The following is a 20,078-nucleotide window of genomic DNA, read 5'->3' as shown; positions in this document are numbered from 1 at the left end:
GCCAGTCTTAAACTAGACTTTAAGCATTTTTATTTCCCTACCACTCCAAGGTTTTTTTTTTTTTTTTTTTAAATCTTCAAAGTCAAGAAGAACATGAAAAGATGCAACTGAAAGAGAGGCCTGCCAAAGTTGGCCAGCAAGCTCCAGCAGATGAAGGATTAACTAGAAGTCCTCTGAACTTACAAAGTTTCAGGAATGACTAGTTCCTGGAAATAATTGAAGACATCCCCCACACTTTTTCTCTATTCCAAAAGTTCTGATTTTAAAAGCGAATCTTGAGAATGAACCACACACAGTCCCAGACATAATTATTTCCCTTGCTGTACCATCTACTCTGTCACCAGAGGGCATTTCCCTCAACTATTAGAACTACTTTACTGCTACTACCCAAAAGCAACTTTCTACCAGATGTGATTCACAGAAGCACAACCTTAAGTCCAAAAAAGCTCAATCACAGATACAGTTATAAAGATGGCTGAAATACCAACGCTTGGAAAGATCATAGGCGACACAGATATCCAGGCAGAGACACAATGGCCTACAACCTAGGGACTCCGCAGCATTTAAGAAGCTTTGCTGTTCATCAGAACATAAGGCACTGATATTTTGAGTCATCACTAGACATCTCTGTATTTGGAGATGAACAAAATACTTGTCAAATACAGGGGTTCAAGATTTCTGCAAAGCTAGGCAGTATCAGTTCCTCTGTATCCTCACCTTACCTTTCTAGGTGTTCTGAGATTTCTGGAGGAGGTCTGTGGTCTGTACAATCTGATCTGTACCTTTTTTAATTGCCACTATGGAAAACTCAAATTTAAGCATCGCTCTACATGTTGTTATTTTTCCCATATTACTTTGCCAGCTGTTTAAAGTGTTTTACTTCCTCTCCAGTGCCATAAATCACCAATAAAAAGAAATAAAGACATTGGCACATTTGAATAGCCAAATGGCAAGGGATCTTATGATGTTATTTAGCAACATAAACTCGCAGAAAGCTGCAAGTATTTCTTAGTTATTTCTAATACTACAAAGAAATGAAAGCGTCTCCAAAAATAACCATGAGAATTTTTAAAGTGACAAAGTAAATAAATATTTCACAGGGATACTTTCTTGCCAGAATGTCCTTGAATGAGCCACCTCAAAGACGGAACATTTTTGGCTGAAAAAGTAAGCAACCGTATTTCCCTGACTGCATCAATTATATGTAAATATTAAAACATAAGGCTGAGTCACATATATCAAAAGATGTATTCAGATTTTTATAGGTCTGTAAGATGATTTTAGAAATATGGTTATTAAATTTGATCATAGTGAGAAAATTAATTCCCAGGAGCTAAAGAACTGCCATTAAGTATTTAACCATTTAGAGCGGTGCCACTTATTTATCAAGTAAATGCAGACGCGAAAAAAGACTAGCAACAAAGGATTTTCATAAACTCCACCCAGCCAGGGGTTGGCTCAGTTATGCCAACTTTATATCACGGAAACATACTAATGATATCGAAGGTTAAACTTCAAAGTCAATGCTTTATGAGGGATTGGGGTGGGGTAGAAAACAGGGAGACGCTTGAACAGATGCACTGAAACCTGACCATGGGCAAGAACAAAACTAATATGAAACGGCTAGTTCATTTCCCTCCTTCCAATTAGCGTTAAAAAGCAGATCAAAGAACCAAATAAATTGTCTAGATAGGGAAGAAATATCTGCAAACTATACCAAGAAGGAGGTATTAAGATCACTAATATGGACAATGAAAGATAAGTCACCTAAAGAAGTTAAGAACATGAACAAGAAATTCAGTCACTCAATGGAGTTTTTAGTAACTCCATTGAAAAGACACCTAGAAAGAAAACACAATAATGCACAGACAGCAAATCAGGTATTTACTTTGTAATATGGCATTGAAAAGTTTGTGATGCATATATCTTTATCACATTGCAACTGAACCCCAGAACCAGGGCTCTGAAATGCAATGGACTGTATATTCCTCTTAAAATGGAGATTTTTTTCAGATCTGTAAACCAATTTTTCAGTAGAATACAATCTAGAACAAGGAAAATTTGAGCAGAGAAAACATCTTCTCGGATGAGACATTAAAATAAAGAAGTCTGAAAACAAATCTAATCCATGACCTCAGTCTCATTCTCAGGTACCACCAAATTCAGTTGTTTCCTGGCTGATAAAAGAAATTGCACATAACTGCTAGGTCCTAGGAAAGGCATCTTCTTTTTGCCATTGAGACTCAACTGTATGTCTGATTCCTACCTCTTCTGAAGAGCTGTACTAGTGCTGCAGATTCCCTGCTTTAATGTTTTCCTCCTTGTGCCTTCCTCATGACCGCATTCCAGAAACCTCCCCACTAGGGTTTTTCTCCCTGCTGGAGTATTTACCTTGTCAGGGATACTTTCTGCTCTCCTACCAAGATGCAGCCATTTTAACATAATACATGATACTCTGAGGAAACAAAGCGGGTAACTTCTGTCTCACACATTTCAACACCTGCTATGGTAAGACTTGAACAAAACTAAGGTGAGATCTTTCTCGTTTATTTCTATTTGTCAAGAATGCATTTGGGTGCAATTTGCGACTGCCATAGCTACACTCGCAAATCTCTTATAATACAGAACTTATACAGAGGCACAGTTTTTACCAGAGTGGGTTACAGGTTCAGCAAGTTATAGTTCTTGCTTTTGCTAATACATTTTGCAAATACATTCTGCACCCATCTTCAAAACAATCTGCCAAAACAAATGTATCAATACAGCATCCACTTGTACCATCTGGCTTTCTGCATTATACTAAGTTAGTTTTCGTAAAAGTTCATACAGGGAATAAACAGAGTAAATAACAGAACTTTATGTTCTGTAACTCCTGTAATGCCTATTTATGTAGAATCATTATGCCGTGGACCAATAAAACATAAGTTATTTTTGCTAGCCCTGGTTGTTTTTTGTTTTTTTAAAAAGATTTTTCAAAATGTATTGCCAAGAGAGGCCCTTAAGCCCACAATTAGGCACCTATATACATAGCAAAACATGAACTTTCCATACAATCTTCTGAATGAAAACAAAAACCCATCCTTTTACTAGGCTTCCTGAAATTAGGCATCCAACCCAGGAAAGGAAATGGGAATAGCCTGTGAAAAATGTATCTGCATCTACTTACTCCCAATTAGTTAAATGATATTGTATGATAAGAGGTATGCTTCATTACTGCTATTTCAATGAAATCTATTAAATGCAAAGGAATATTTCAGGAGTCTTAAGAAAAAAAAAATACTAGAGATTAGGAAGAAAGGGGCTCACTTCTGCTTCTCAGACACCATACGTGGAAAGCTCTTCAATAAGCTTTCTTAAAAAAAAAAGTATCTAAAGTAACATCATAAAGTTGCTTGTCAAGAGGTAACCAAAAATTTTGAAGCAGACAAAAAAAGCAGCTTCTCTATCTTAACAAAACATTAGTAAATGATTAAAAAAAAAAACTCAGTCTCAGCCTATTCCCTCCCCATTTCTGCAGAATTACACACTGCAGTGTACTTTAAAGTAAATTAAGCAATTCAGCTTCCTCAAGTCTTTAATTGCTTATTCCATACACTAAGTGATTTAGTTGTCCAAATCTTCTCGATATTTAAAACATTATTCTTCACATGATTACAGTGGGCTTTTTTGATTCATTTTTTTGGTAACGCAACACAGTGGAGTTTCTTATTAGCAATGATAGTCCTATCAAACATGAATAATTTAACTGAATCACTTCATACAGGTAAAAGGTTGTCCTTCCTCACATGTTCTAGGTGCATAAAATGAGATTTCCTAGTAGAAGTATTTCTAAACATAAAAATACGGAACGATAGTTTAAAACTTAACACAATTTAATTTAACTTTCTAAGCTTAAATTTCTCTGTATGATATAAATAATTGAAACATTACAAAATTTGTATTTAGTTTACATTAAAACTTTTATAATTATTTTAATGGAAAAAATATCACTGAAATCCCACAATAGGATGGCTATATAAAACTTTTACAAAATCATGCTTACCTTTTCTGTTGATATGAACTGAGGCCAATCGTTGTCTCAGTCTGTAAAAGAAAAAAAAAACCTTAAAATTGAAGAGACTGACAACATTATACTTCCTATAGGGGGAAAAAAAAATCCAACAACTAATAAATTAGTGGATCAGATTTTGAAAGACAAAAGAGTAAGTTTTGATCTGGAACAGAAAACGTAAATTAGCTTTTCCCCAATTAGTTACTTCAAGAAATGAAGTCATCGGCTTGATGTCTTAAGCCAAGGACTGTCTGGTCCTGGACAAAACTGCAGTCAGTACCAGTGGTAGGAACCACTGCACACTGTAAGAAAAGCAGCAACTAAGAGACTGAGAGGAGGGAAAAAAAATCCTAGCAAAGATAATACTGTAGGGAGCAAAAGAAAAAGCTAACAAAGATGTAAGAAATATTTCAAAAGGAAAGCATATAAAGCAAGTAACAGTCAAGTATCTCATCTGTATAACTCAAATTAGAAAACAAAGAATATTATAACCTCCATTTGATTAGGAAACTTCCACCTCCTTTCTTGCTAATTGATTACCTAGCCTCTATTATTCATACCTTCACTGCTGTTCTGTTGGACACTACACTTAAGGACCTGAAAGCAAGGAGGTTATAAGGTTGAAGAAATTCCAGCTACTTTAAAAGGCTATGCAAGGTCATCTTGATACAGCTAATATTACAGAATATAAAACTTTTCAAAATTCCCAAATGATTTTGGAATTGAATTTAAGATTCCAGTCCTTTTCTTAAAGACACTTTATGGCCAAGGCCTAGAATATTTGTCTTTCTGGAGTGGAAAGAAAGCTTATGGGTCTATGATAAAGTCCATTGCTCACACCTTTACTCATTTTACACATTTCGTCTCTAGTATAACGATGAAATTTGCTTGCAAGAGATGATAATTCTTCATATTCCATTTTGGAAATAAAACCAACTCCCTTGGTTAGGTACTTTGGTGATTTCTATTTCAACTGCTAATTACATTTTCTGTCCTAGTCCTTCCTAAGATAAATGTGTTTCTATAAAAAAAAGCCTGAACTCCACATGCAAAAAATTCTCTAGTAACAGAACCTATATTATGTTTTGCTTTTTGGAGACACTTCTTTGAATTTTTAGAATTGCTACCATTAAGTCATTCAGCCTATAAGCATTTTCGTCTATGACTATGTTTAATTCATGGCAAGGACCAATTCTAGACTAAAAAAAATAAATCTAAAAAAAACAAAACCTAAATAGTATTTCAGATTCAGAAACAAAGTAGATTCATTGATATTGTAATTTTTATGCGACTAAAGTCAAAAGTTTATTATGTAAAATTTTACAACAGAATTAGTCTGTTTGTAACTAGATGATTTGTTTGCAATTTTAAATGTCTAAGCAGAGCATCAATTAGTTTTTTTTTGTTTTAAAATCTCTGAAATAAAGAGGAGGACTGCCTTGATAAGCTGGAGGTATGGAGAGTGGGCATGTTTCAAAACAAACTGTGTTGAAGTACACCACAACGAGTGCAATTTTTCCTCACTAAATAGAATGCTAAAGGCCAAGGTATATTGACTCATGTTGCCAATTTTATTATGATTTAAAAGTCAGAGCTTTCATTTAAACTTACATATGACATTTGTACTGTAGTTAAGAAAATAAGAAAGTCATTATGTGTTATTCATTAAAAGATGCTTCTTTCCATTAAGGTTTTATTAGCTATAAACTATGCTATTCATATACAGATGTACTTTTAGTCCACCTTCTTTTTTTTTTTTTTTTAGTCCAGCATCAATTTTTTTTGATGTCATTCACCATTTTCTATTTAGAGTAAGATATAAGTAAATACTTACAACTTGTAATGAATTGCTTGAAAAGGGGAATTCAATCAAAATGAAGAAAGTAAAATTCAAAATTAAGGTTTAAAAAAAAAAAAAATCAATAAACACTGAAGATATTATCAAATGTTTTGCATTTAAAAACTTTCTAAGAGTTACTGCCTAACAGCTTTATTGATTAGCTCTGAATTCTGAAGAACCTCATCAGAAACATCTCTCAGCCTTTCCTACCTTATTTTTTCACTCAGACCAGGAAGAAGAAAGAAAACTTTCCTGTTTTCAGCTGCTGCCACTGAACTTCTCAACTTAAAGAGTAAATGAATAGGTAGAGAACCAAATTTAAAAAAAAAAAAAAAAAATCAGTTGAAACCATTTCCTCTCCAGCCACAAAACCTTGTGAAAAACTTTAGGCAAGCACTTGTTCAAAATATCAAGCCAATGATTTCATCTGGTTCACAGCAATATGGTTTTGCAGAAAGGATACACTGCTTGAATATTTCAAGTGATTGCAATATGCTTTAGACAGTTACTTAAAAATTACTTTTATATTTATTCTCTTTACCAACTTTTCTATCGTAAGTCCAACAACCATTAATCACCATTTGTCTTTCCAAAGAAAAAACTGACTTTGAACAATGCAACTATTGCCTACACTCTCTAAAAACACCTCAGACTACACCTGCCTCTGTGAGCCCTGCAAGCTCTAAGAGACGCTCCACAACCTACTCATGCACGGCTAGTCACAAACCGTTTCTTGCTTATGAGGAATAAATAGCCTAAACTACCTGACTGTAGCTGAGAGGGCAGGCTGATTTCCCTAAAGCCAGCTACCATTGATCGAGAGTAAGAGACAAGCTGCTTAAGTAAGGCTCAACATCTTCTGAACTTTCTGCACATCTATGATATATATAGCAAGCAGTAAACTCCAAGTGTTGATGGGAGAAAGTTTTGAATCCAAAGATAGGTGTAATACACTCAACCATTATGTAGATGTACCCCAAATGACCCAAATTCACTATGAATGTTTTCTCCCTCAGCTGAAATCATCTGCTCTCTCACCTTACCAAGCGGCTGCATATCTCCCTCTCTTCTCTACTCCAGCACAAGCACATTTATAGCCATTCTTTTCCTGATTTTGCTGGTTCCATTATTCCATACTGTGTATTCACGATACTGATTTTCCTGCCTACTGGGCAGAGACAATGAAAAACTGCTGAGACTGCACTGCTGTGAAATATTGTGAAATATTGAATATCTACAACAAAACTTCACACATAGCAGTGAACTTAACAGATGTATAAAGCGCTCTGTACTCCTTCCCATGTTCCTTGAAAGTGCGTTATTCACCCTAATTAAATTAACCTTCCTTTCAGTAATTGATTTCTCTTTCTGAATCAATTCAGAAACTGATACTTTTAGAAGCATAACTTTAAAGCACATCATTCAACCGCCAACAGCTACTTGACAGTCAGTCAGGTGACTGGGAACTTATGAAAAAGCACCTGAAATAGTTGTTACCAACACTGTCCCATCCTTGCCAATCAGCTTTGCCTCTAACAAGAGAGCAGGTTCATCTGTGAGCTTAAGTACTGTAACTGTCAGTTCAAGACCCCCAATATTAGTTTCAGGCTAAGATCCCACCCAGGCCAACTTTTAGAAAGAAGCCAGTGGAGACCAAATTTAATTCCAGGGGGGAAAAAAACCAAAAACAACAAAGAACAAACAGAAATACACATCATTTAATAACAGCTGCACTACTGCACAGCCACAGCTGTAACTAAATGCTAGGAGCTACATTCTCTGGCTTATCTTACCCTCCTGCGGTCTGAAGTTTTCCCTCCTATGGTGTGAAGTTACATATTTGCTGTGAAATTATTAGTCTACTATCTGTATATAGTGTTTAAAAACACAAATCACTGTGGTAGGGCATCACAAGTCTGAAATGTATTTCATTCAAGTTCTAAACAAGAAGCAAAAAACCCAAAGATTCATGCTTATAAAGAAAAGCCTGCTTTTTGCCTATGGAATTCTGTTAAATACAAGCAAAATGACAAGTACCAATTTTTCTTTCTTTCTTTTTTTTTCTTTTTTAAATCAGGGTCAATCAAGAGCAAAGAAACAGCATACCAACTTCAACAGCTCATCAGCTTAACTGTAGCATCATGGAACTAAACCAAAAATAAATCTGATGTGGCAGTTTCTATAATTACCACTCATTTTTATTATACGTCAATCTTTAGAGTCATGCAGTAAACACAACACGCAAATGGGGTTCAGTTACATGTTTTAAATTATTTTTATGGATCTTCAAGTAAAATTGGATTTATTGTGTTGCAATCTGGCATTCTCCTTTTCCTGTGTGACTCCACCCCTTTCTACCAGCTGTCAAACGTAACTGACAAGAACTAAGCGTGTGCCCGTTATTCCTTCCCAACCCGCTATTTAAAGCGCAAGTTTTGTTGAATACTGCTGGCTTATCAGCACCACAGTGCTACAGAGAAATCTAAATTAAGCTCCTTAATAAATACAACTTACTTATTTCTGCTGTAGAGGATACATCTGTAATAGAACAGCATTAGCAAAATATGGCTTATAGAAAAATTGTATTAACCTGTATCTAATCTGTACAGGAAAAGTATTATAAATAACAAAATCCACCTTGCTATGGCAAGTTTAGTACACATCAGGAAGAAGGTTGCCTGCGAACACTATTAATATTTCAAGAGACAGAATAAGCTAAGTTACAGGGGAAAAAAAATTCAACTGGATCAATTTGCTGATCCAACTCACTGCCTAACAACAAGAAATAAGGCCAGCATAAAAGCAGTAGCAGAAGTGTACAACTGAGGGAGACAATGAAGTGGGAGAGGGAAAGGTCATCCCATTCACCAGTGGTGTGGGCTTATAGTCCTCCCATCGAAAAGCCTACGTTCAATGCTCGGAAATAGATTTTCCGTGTTTGTTGTTGCTGTTGTTAAGGACAGCATATGCATTTAGGCAGCTCCTACTAACTGCTGCACACCTTAAGTTATCTCTTAAATAATCTTAGAAGGATAAACCACTGGGCTTTCAGAACAGAGATCTTGAGGCAACTTGTACACAATGAGGGAGAAAATATGAAGGCATTCAGCACTGGTTTCAAGATTTACAGCAATTTATCTGCAGAACCTCATTTCTCCCAGAAAGGTTTCAAAGAGAGAATCCGTACCTGAAAGCACATCTTACAGGCTCTGTAACAGTTCTGGAACTATCCGAGACAATTCACTTGGATATAAAGAGAGCCAAAAAAATAGACCTTTTAGTCTCAAGGCTGCCTCTAAAGACATAGCCATGCTTTTTAAAACTTTAGCTAGGAGAAAAAAAAAACAAAACAAAACCAGAAAATCTTCCTTTTAATGGCTCATCAGTTTGTTATCATATCTATTCTTCAGTTCTTGGTAAAGAGGTCATGTTACCTAGTGCTACATTCAGCTATCTAAACATAGGCATCTGTTGCTACTTGAGATGGATGTCCTAGGGCAACCTGCCTGGTCTCCAGCTGACAGCCCAGAAGAGGCTACGCCATGTGCCATATCCGCCAGAAACATGCAGATGTCCTGGACACCCTAGGGCATCTCAAATAGCACTCGTAACTTTTGTTTAGGCAACTGAATTAAAGCCCTAATGCCTAAAATAAGATTTGAGAGGAAAAAAGAGATAAGAAAAGGATAAAAGCTCTTAAAAAGCCAATTCCTAAGTTCTTATCAAGATGAGATTTCTGGACACTAAGTATGCTTCTTCAAGGCTATCAAAATTTTCAGTAACCAAAGTGTTCTGTATTCCTGCACAACAGGATTCAGACCGATTTAAAACATTCTTCCAGTTTTAATTTTCTAAGGACACTTATCACATATTTTATAGTAAGGTAGGTTCCTACTTGTACAGGGGCTATTTACTGTTTGCAACTAAAGCTTGAGAGACAACTACAGAACCAGCAGGTAGATGACAACTTAAGTCTTCGTTGCTGCATTCATGAGCTGTACGCTAATAAGTAGGGTAATTAAAAGGAACATAATTAATGATGAATACCTTCCTTAAGGTAGTAAAAAAAGGAATGTTATATTCTATGAGGTAGCCGAAAGTAGATTGAAAATGAGTCATTCTTGCCATGCTCTTTCATGACCTAAACTCACACAAGGAAAAAAAAAAAGTTGACTTTAGCTGATGCAACACATGCTATTGACATTGGCTCTGCAACAGTTACTTACTCATGGGTATCAATTAATTATTTTTAAACTGAAGCCTGGGGACGGCACTTCCTCCCGTGCAACAAGAAGAAATTGCATTTTTTAAGGAGCAGGACTTCAACTGCCCAGAAGTGAAGGTGATGAACTGAGATGATTTTTATTCTTCTATAAAATAAAGCATGTTGCAAGGGACCTTCAGAGGCCACCTAGTCCAAACCCCTGCTGTGAGTAGGTCCAGTGAGAGCAAGTAGCTCAAGGCTTTGTGCCATCTCCAAAGATGGGAGATTCTACAACTTCTGTGAGTAACCTGGTTCAGTGTTTGACCACCCCTAATGTTATTTTTTTTTTCCCCCCTTACAGCAGCTTGGAATTTCCCATGTTGCAATTTGTGTCCAAAGCCTCATGTCTTTCTTGCGCACATACAAAAGTCTGACCCCGTCAGCTCTACACCACCCTTCTTAGTAGCTGTACAGGAATAAGATCTCCTTGTAAAGTCTTCTCTTCTAAAGGCTGAACAAGCATTTCTTCATAGGAGGATTGCTCCAGCCCTGACCATCTTGGTAGCTCTGTTGGACTGGCTCCAGTTTGTCAGTGACACCTTGGTAATGAGGAGCCCAAAACTAGACATAGTACTCCAGATATAGCCTCATAAGTGTTCAAGAGGAGAGAAAAATCACCTCCCTCAATCTGCTGGCTCCACTCTTTCCGATATAGGTCAACAGGCAGCTGGTCGTCTTTGCTGCAAGGGTACACTGCTGACTTGTGTTCAGCTTGTTGTCTACCAAGACCTCCAGGTCTTTAGTGGCAGTGCTGCTTTCTGGCCAGTCACCGCCCAGTCTGTCCTGTTGCATGGGGTCATTCTGTCCCAGCTGCAGAACTTGTATTGGTCTTAGTTGAACTTCACGAGGTTCCTGAAAGCCTGCCAAGGTCCCTTCAAATAGTAGACCTGCCTTCCAGTGTATCGACCACTTCTCCCAATTTGGTAGCATCCACAGACTTACCAAATGTGCTCCTATCCCATCATTGAGGTTGCTAATGAAGACAAACAATATTGTCCTCAGTATCGATTCCGGAGGGATGCCATAGGTAACTGACTGCCAGCTGAACTTTGTACTGTTAATCACCACCCTTAGAGCTCAATGGTCAAGCCAATTTTCCACCCACTTTACTGTCCACTTATGCAGTCCACATCTCAGCAGTTTGGCTATGCGGATACTAAAGGAGACAGCATCAAAAACCTTTTAAAAGAAATCAACATACAATATCGAAATTTGAGATAATAAACATGTATTTCAACTTTACATGATGAAAACACTACCACTGATTCACCAGAATAGAATGGTTGCAACTTCTGTAAGATATTTATTTTAAATTTAGCGCTCCCATATAGAGTAAAGTTCAGATTCTGAAAAAAATATTCAAATTCCTCCAGCTAGAGATTAGTGTTGTAGATTCCCATGCACGCAACTCTGCTGTTCAGTGTTCAGCTTCATCACTGCAAGACCGTTGCAAGTCATGTTAAGGTTCTGTCTATTTGATGTTAAGGACAACTGTAACTCCAACTAGCAGCTTTCTATGCGACTAACAGTTTATACCCATTAATTAAAAACACCAAGTATATATTAAGCATATGTAACCATACAGTTCTCTTTCTATTCCATCTATTCTGCAAAGGCAGTAAATATCAGTGGAAAAAAAAAATCTAGGAGCTGCCATGTAAAAAAGCATTTCTTACACTTAAGATTATTGCAACAGGGTAAGTGCAGTGCTTAGAAGTATTCCATGTTAGACAATTTGTCTGAAAAGAAGAGTCTTACTATTTTCCTTATTCTTTGCAGGAATAGCCTAATTTACAAATACCACTAAATAATCAGAAGTACTTTCCAAAAACTTAGTATGAATGGAAGATGACTCAACTCAAGAAAACAGCGGCCCTAACTGCAACATCCAAGAAAATATTAGTTACATAGGGGAAGACTGCTCATGATAAACAGAGCAACCCAGGAAACAGTCTTTTATGAGCCAAAAACAAATGAAAAAGCTTTGCTGTGAAAACTAAAATTTTTAACTTCTCATTTTTCAAAATAAAGTCCTTAAAAACAAGGCAGAGTTTCAGCTTAACATGAATGGATAACTTATTAAAAGTAGCAATTGTAGCTTATTTCAGCACTCCCTAACAGTTGCAGAGGACACCATATTCAGAGGTGCAAGCATCTGTCAGAGCAGGACAAGGGTTCAAGCAATCATGACACACTGAAGAGAGAGCCTGAAATTAACAAAGTGAAATTCATCTGAAGGGGAGCTTGAAAGTAATACCAGGAATAACTGACCAAGCAGTAGTTTGAAGGAAAAGAATCTGTCTGGAGATTATAGCAAAACGCAAACTCTTGGACAGTGTTTTGATGGCTAATAGAGTTGCATCTCATTTTGGAATTATTAAAACAAGTGTTATTACACAGGGAAGCAACTACTTTGCCCTTGCTCAAAGCCTCAACCAGAGTAGTAATGTCCAAATTAAGCACCACGGTTTATGTAGCATGTAGACAAATTAGAGTCCAGAAAAGAAAGTTTTGTAGCATTTTTAAAAATCTAGATGAGAAAAGAAGACAAAGGAGAAGCTAGAGGTGTGTCTTAGTACTAAATGGTCCTTATGAAGTAGGCAAAAATCAACTCAATATATTTTGGAGGCAGAAAAAGGAGTAAAAAAAAATTAAATATGAAACAAATATGTGCTTAAGGAAATTTGTGAAATTTCTTACTCCGAAGGTTTAAAGAACAGATAAGATAAGCACCTGATGAGAACACTCCACCTACACATGCTACTACCAGCAGAAAGTAACAGGTGATCTCCAGAGGTCCCTTCCATTCCACACAACCAATTACACAGATATGTTATTTATCTGCTGTTGTAGAAAAATTAAAAAAAAAAAAATCTTGTCCTGAGCAATAAACAGTTTGCATTAGCACTATTCTTACCCCAGGTATAAGATCTAAATAATTTACTTGAAGGGTTCAGAAAGCTGCAGAGGGCTTAACGGGCCTGATTCATGTAAAGAAAAGATGGAATTTAGCACACTCTCTAGTTAGATGTAATTTAATCCACGGCCAGAAGTACATAAATTTACTCGAATATAAATTCTAATCTAAACATGTACGCTAAAGAATCAAATTCTCAGTTTTGTTCTATTAAGGTAGAGGGCAAAGCCATACTTGCACTAGTTTGGTAATTTCTACTCCACATACTAAAAGTCCAAACACAAAGGTGCAGTCTCTGCTACAGTAATCTATTAGCATGAACTGATGACATTTCCACAGCCAGTTTACCTAAATAACTTACTTTTAATAAATGTAAGTATTTAAAGATTTATGTTCTATCAATAACTGATTTAAGAAATATATCTGGTGAAGTATAGCTTTCCAATACATTTATTTTTGACGATAAAAATGCTAAAATATGATTATGTAAGGTTGTTTCACAACAGATGAGTGTTTCACTGACAGCATGCTGTCCAAGTAAGTACCAAAAAAAAGTAATAAGTGGATAAAGTGGATATACTGTAACGGGAGAGATAGGGTAGGAATCCCTAACAAATAAATTATGCAAGAGTCAGTGTTTGATTTGCTTTACTTGGAAAGCAATTTCTTCAAACAAAAAAAGGACTTGCTTCCAGCATAAAGATATAATTACTCTATAGAGAGAAAAATAAACCAAGATCAGAGATGGCTTAGATACTATCAATTAAATGATTATCAATTGCTTTATGCACTGCATTGGTTATTTTGGATACTAAAAAAAATTGTCTGAAGGTCAGATAACATTTAGAAAATATTAAGTTATTACATCAATGTGATTTGTTCTACAACGACGGGTGACCTAGATTTAATAGACATTTATGAAACCTTACAGAAGGCTTCAAAGGCGAACGTTCAGTGACAGACAGTCAGTTTAAAACTTCATTAATGGCTGTTCATAAGATATAAATGTGATTTTACAACAATTTATTTGCTTGGGTTTTATTTTTCCAGTTGCAGTAAGTAGTCACAAGAGGTCACCATATTAAAATCTACAAAAAAGGTAAGTAAATTGTAAGCTAGAGAAAACATGCTGCATCGTTCCGATTAAAAGGAACTGGCTTTAAATATGTCAGCCTTTTTGGCTTAATAGCCATAAGCATAGTAACTAACATATAAACCATGTATTTTAAAATTTGTCTCTCTGTTTTGTTGTAAATCAAATATTCAGCACCTTATTGCCACTGAGTAAGTGGCAATCAAATGACATTCAAAGCACTGCAAAGTTTACAGTGCAACATTCAAAAACATTTCACTTTGTTCCACCATCATATTTAAACAAGCTAATTTCTCCCTCTGTTGCATCTTTCAATAAAGCTGGAATGATTAACAATCCAATTTACTCCTCCATCTTCATTTCAATTACTGAGGTGGTTCACAGCAGCACCATTACTTTCTAGTCCTGAGAGCTATAGCAATTAACAGTGCTAAAAAAAAAAAAAAAAAAAACAAGAAACCTAGAGACAACTTCAGATTTATAAGATTAACTTTACCTGGTGAAAAAAATTCTCTAAAATTTAGATTGTTGAAGTTGGCTACATGCTTTTTCATCTTAACAATTGGGCCACTAGTCAGCCATTTTTATTAAACTACTTTTGTCAAACAAAACCTACTTTAATGAAGTATATGACAGAAGAGAGACTAAGTTTAGTTACTTTTTCCTATTATTTTTACACTGATCTGTACCATCTCCATGTAAGCTCCTGAATCAAAACTGCAATAGTTATGACTGCAACCACTATAAGGAAAATTTCCACCATTCCACTCTTATACATCCAAAATAAGCATATATAAACCATTATTATGAGAATACGTTTAGTACAACATGAAATCTAAAGAACTGTTTAATTAGGAATTTTTTTTTGTACTGCAACATTTTCAATAACAACTTTGGTAGATCATTTTGAAGAACCTAATCCTCTTCCAGTATAGCATACGACTTCCTAACATCCTGGAAATGAATCTTATGTCCTCACAATTCACATGCAGATTAGGAAGTCATCCTTATTAGTATGTACCTCAGATGCTTCCTAAATGACACTGACAGCAGCTCCCTGCCCTTCACACATTACAAACTTCTGGCTCCTTTTCTTGTCCATGTGTTCCTGACAGAGGGAAATGCAAGTAGTGTCATCTGTCTTGGATCTGTAAAATCATTCAAACTTCATATAGCAGGAAGTTATACTGCCCATCAGCTTTTCCTTTTGACTGCTAAGCCCTGAATGATGCAGTAAAGGGTTGAAACTCATTAGTCTCATATTATACGTTAATCTTAAAGCCTGTAACAAGTTATTCTTGACTTACATCACCATAGTCATGATGCTAGTGTCAACCATAAAGACTAAGCAGAAAGCTTTAAAAAAAAAAAACCCTCATAAATCATAAACAAATAATTGTATAATGAGCCTAGAACTGTATGGCTGTCACATTATCTCTAGATTCTCTTGGCCCAAACAAGACCTAAGAGTTGTAAAACAAGCATTGCACTGGTAAGTAATGAAGTAAAGCACAATCACATAACACATGTTCTAATCATTTAAACAATTAATGCTTTTCTTTTTCATCTTCCTCCTTTCCTCCCTCTCAATTACCAGGACTAACAACGTAAGAGAATTTTTACAAAACATATCGTCAACATAAACACAAGCCACAAAACACCAGTGTATGACGTTCTGGTCAAGAGACAATAGTACTGCTTATACCATACAAACTGATTACCCAGCAGGCTGCAGTAAAACAAAATCAGACTTTAGATTTTCAACACTAAACCACAGAAAATCTGAAGTTCTTCCTTAAACATAGTGGAACCACTATACTACAGAACTCAGTAACTCAAAGTATTAAGCCAAAAACTGACCTGTTCTTACATCTTTTATCTCAATTACTAGCACCATCTCAAAATATTAGTATATATTCTTTAAAGTTACTATTTAATTTATTATAGCTTAAGTCAAAAGAAAGCCATTTCTCATTGACAAGAAGAATGGCAACACTACACCTGAAAAACACATATTTGCAATAGCAATTACCTCACTGCACTTTCTTTAAACCCAGTGGTGACTTGGTCCCAAAGGCTACTTCTGAGATTACGGAATCTCACAGCATGTCCCAGTTCCTCTGGCTGTGCCACCCAATTGCATTCCAATATTATATCAAGACGAGTCTCAAACACAGAGCAGCTCCCATTTTTTCCTGGGGAAGAAGTCAGGACAAATAGGCCACACCGAACCTGCGGCAAAGTCCATCAGTTTTCTGATGTGAAAGACCAGGGAAGCAGAACCTCAGAGTACACCAAAATATACTGTTGAAAATAACTCTAGAAGGCCAAAAAGTTTTTGGACTTACTGAAGTTCCACGGTTGCCTTTCTTCAAAAATCCAGTCACCCACCAGTTTCAAAAAGCAGCTACCAAAAGGAGGGGGATGAAACACTGCTACTTGAGATGACTTACTCTATGACTACATACCTGCAATAGGTCTCCTTCATCAAAACGCAGCATTTCTATTATGCCATCCGACTGGATGAAAGCTGTGAAGCAAGACAAAAAACTTAGTTATTTACAGAAAAATATGTTGGTATTAAAAGTTAATAAATGCAACTTAAACATCTAAAATGTGCTGTGTAATGTTCTGTTCACTGAGCTCCTATGACAACCCAAAACAGTAGTATAAAGTCTAATAAAAGAGTGAACTTGCACACAGCTTGTGATGCTAATCATCCTCTAAGAGGTTTCATACCAAGATGTTGGTATTAATAAGGAACATATTTTGCAAATCAGTCTTCCATCACAAAAACGTTTCAACTCCAAAGTGAAAAACTTCTTCCAGATTGGCTGTGCCAAGCCAATTCAGTATTTTAACCAATATGACTGACAATGTTCAAATGTAGAGATGTATATTGGAAGAAGCGAGTTTAATGCATGTAAACTCACAACAGATTTCAATACGTAAAATGTATAAATGAAACTGAAGTTCTATTTTTATATCATAACTGTGTATCTGGAAAGTCTTATTCCGTCAGCCCCCTAATCCTCAACATGACAAATCTCCCCACCTTTACAGTAGTATAATAAAGTTTGAAACATTTGAAGTTGCAAGAAGATGCACCAAGAAACTCTACGTGAAGTGGGTCTACTCAGTGACAAGTTCATCCCTCAATCACAACAGGATCCACAAATTAAGCTCCTCCACTCGTTTCCTCTAAACAGTTGGTCAAGCAATTATTTTTCCATTCATCTTAAAAAGCAGAGAATTCTACTTTCTTTTAAGGACAGAGAAATAAGGACTTTGCCCATCCCGTATAACGTAACAACCAGTTCAAGAGTGAACATGACCTAGAGGAGGAAGGGAAAGTTCAAAGAGATCTAAGTTACACTTCCCAACCAAAAGACTACTCACTTAGTAAATAAAATAAAAGCAAGCAAGACAAAATATAATTTTGGAATAAAATACAGAACACCCTCAAAGCAGAATGAAAAAAACCTATACATAACTCCTCCCGTCCCCTACCACATTCTTGCATTTACTGTCTTTACCATTAACTTAGACTAAGTTTAGAGAGAGAGAACACACAACCCTTTCTGCAAAGGGGCACAGCTTCAACTGCAAGACTTAAAGTTGTCCCAGCACACAGAAACATACTATGTGCTTCTCAAAGATCAAATTTGAACCCCAGTCTGAAAAAGAAGATTTGAATCTTTGTCTCCCACTTTGTAGGTCAGTTTAACAAATATAGTTATTACAGGGTCACTCAACACTACACTTGCCTCTACGATGTTTTAAAAGAAAGTGATGTGCTTTATTTTCAAAGATCAAAAATAAGAAAAGGCACCCCTGACAGATGGAATAAAGGCACCTGACAGAGAGGAACACTACTTTAGAACATATTTTTGTTCCAACATTTCCTCACCGGCTCTCTCAGTGACACCTCAGTGCACAAAATTCATTCTGCTACTTAACATATCAATTTTTGCAAATCCTATTCTGGATCCCTAACTCTCTCCATGTTTTAGTACCTTCTCCCAAAAGGTACATGTTCCAGAACTTCACTTTTACTTCTGTAATATGAAACACAACACCAATCCTTGTTTTATATTCTGTTCTCAAACAGAATTAACAGTCTCTGCGTCAGGAGAAAGTTTCTTTTGGTATGTAAAGAAAAGGATAAAAAAGTTATATGATACTATAAATGTATATATAATAAAAATATATAGAAACTATATAAAAGTTCATATATAATTACTTTTCAAGCTATCACATTTCAGAATTCTGAAGTGAAGCTGGACGACACAAGGCTGCGAATACAGCCCAGCTCATGCTGAAACATAAAAATAACTGCAAAAGGGGAGGAGGGCTCAGATTATAAACAATATGCATGCCCTAAAGTACCTTCAGTGGCGTGAGCGGTACAGTCACTCATGTCAGCAGTATCCTTGAATTACTTGTGTATATTTATTGTTATGACCTTAATGATTTCCAAACTTTAAACACAAAATGTATCCTTAATCTAAGGACTGGGGTTTTTGTCACTCATTTATATTGAAGAACCACACAAAACATCAAGCAAAAGTTAAAAAAAAAAAAAACACCCAGATCAAAACAAAAAGCGTTCAAAAAGCTGTAACAACATCAAGTCCTGAAGCTCACCAAGATTTAAGGTTTTAAAACTTAAATTACTAGAGCAGATCTGTCACTTTTGAGTTTAATCCTAGAAACAAAGAACAACTGGACTCTTGCCCATTTAACCAGCAATACATACAGAAGACATTCAAGTCATTGTTTAATTTTGCCTTTTAAAGTATCCCAGAGTTTTGTACATGAATTTCAGTGCAAAAAAATGAGAAAACGGAGCTCTGCATAAGAGCACTGAGTCCTAACAGTCAAGAGAAATCAGGTTTCTGTGAGCACGGGCTTTTTGGTATTTTTTATGTTTTCTAGTTTTCTGCTCTAGGAACAAAGAATACATAAAACTTAATTACGATATCAGGCTCAAAGAAAAATATCATTAGAAAACAGTTTTCTTTTTTCATACTCTATCAACAATCAGTGAAGTGCAAAAGGGCACTTTTCCAAATGCACCTAGCTTTGACATCAAATTACAGATTCTTAACTTTTTCTTGAAGCTTTTTCCTGTTTTAAAGATGATACTCTAAGCACACAGAACAGAACGCAGCAACAATTCTTCCGTGAGTATAATACATGCAAAAGCTCACAGAATCTACCCAAAGATTTGTACTCAAGGAGCTTTAATGCAGGCGGCCCTTCTGTAAAAATCAAAAAAACGTTCTCAGCTGCTCCTAAGCTGTTTTCATCTTTGGTACACCTTAAGAACGAAGTAATAGATGTTACAGAACATTTTAAGTTGATGACACTGCTAAATAGAAGTGCCCTTCATCATCACATCCTTTAAGAAATGCTTTCAGAGAGCAGATGACAGTTACTGCCAGGTGAAGCCAGATGCACTTGCAAAGCTTGGCTGCTGGCCATTTCACAGCAGTTGCATCTCAAGTCAGACTGTAAGGAAGCTTCTGTGGTTACGCTTTCTACTCGTTTTAGACTAACTCTCAAGCTATTGTTTCTACTTTATCAGCGATTTCACCAAAGTAAGGAAATGGCAAGTAAATACCTACACTTTCATGAGATTCAAGCTTGGGTTTGCAACCAACTCCTCACACTTCCAACTTCAGATGGAGTAACAAGTCTCCTCACTCAAATGAGGACAAAAAAAATTTAAAAGCTTCCACTGATGAGTCACAAAGAATCCCCCAAATTCCTGTACAAGGAGCTCTGAAACCATTGAACATGGATCACTGAAGAAGCCTTTGTCCTCTCTAAGTGAAAGGCAGACACTGCCTGAATAGCTGAACTCTTCCTTTGAGTATTTGCCCATTTCAGAAATAGAAGCTGTTGCTT

General features: G+C 36.1%; 1 protein-coding gene across 1 annotated transcript in view; it reads right to left on the bottom strand.

The window, feature by feature from the left end:
* Positions 1-20,078, bottom strand: part of TMEM131 (transmembrane protein 131) — a 101,825-nt gene that overhangs the window by 65,743 nt on the left and 16,004 nt on the right. Inside the window, exons 2-3 of the mRNA XM_068923541.1 lie at positions 16,634-16,695; positions 4,043-4,083 (exon numbers count right to left, since the gene is read on the bottom strand). Of these exons, the coding sequence (XP_068779642.1) occupies positions 4,043-4,083; positions 16,634-16,695 (103 nt within the window). The remainder of the gene's footprint in view (positions 1-4,042; positions 4,084-16,633; positions 16,696-20,078) is intronic.

Source organism: Struthio camelus, chromosome 1 (genome assembly GCF_040807025.1).
Source record: "Struthio camelus isolate bStrCam1 chromosome 1, bStrCam1.hap1, whole genome shotgun sequence".
NCBI classification, from domain to species: Eukaryota; Metazoa; Chordata; class Aves; order Struthioniformes; family Struthionidae; genus Struthio; species Struthio camelus.
This window is presented reverse-complemented; position numbering and strand designations above follow the sequence as displayed.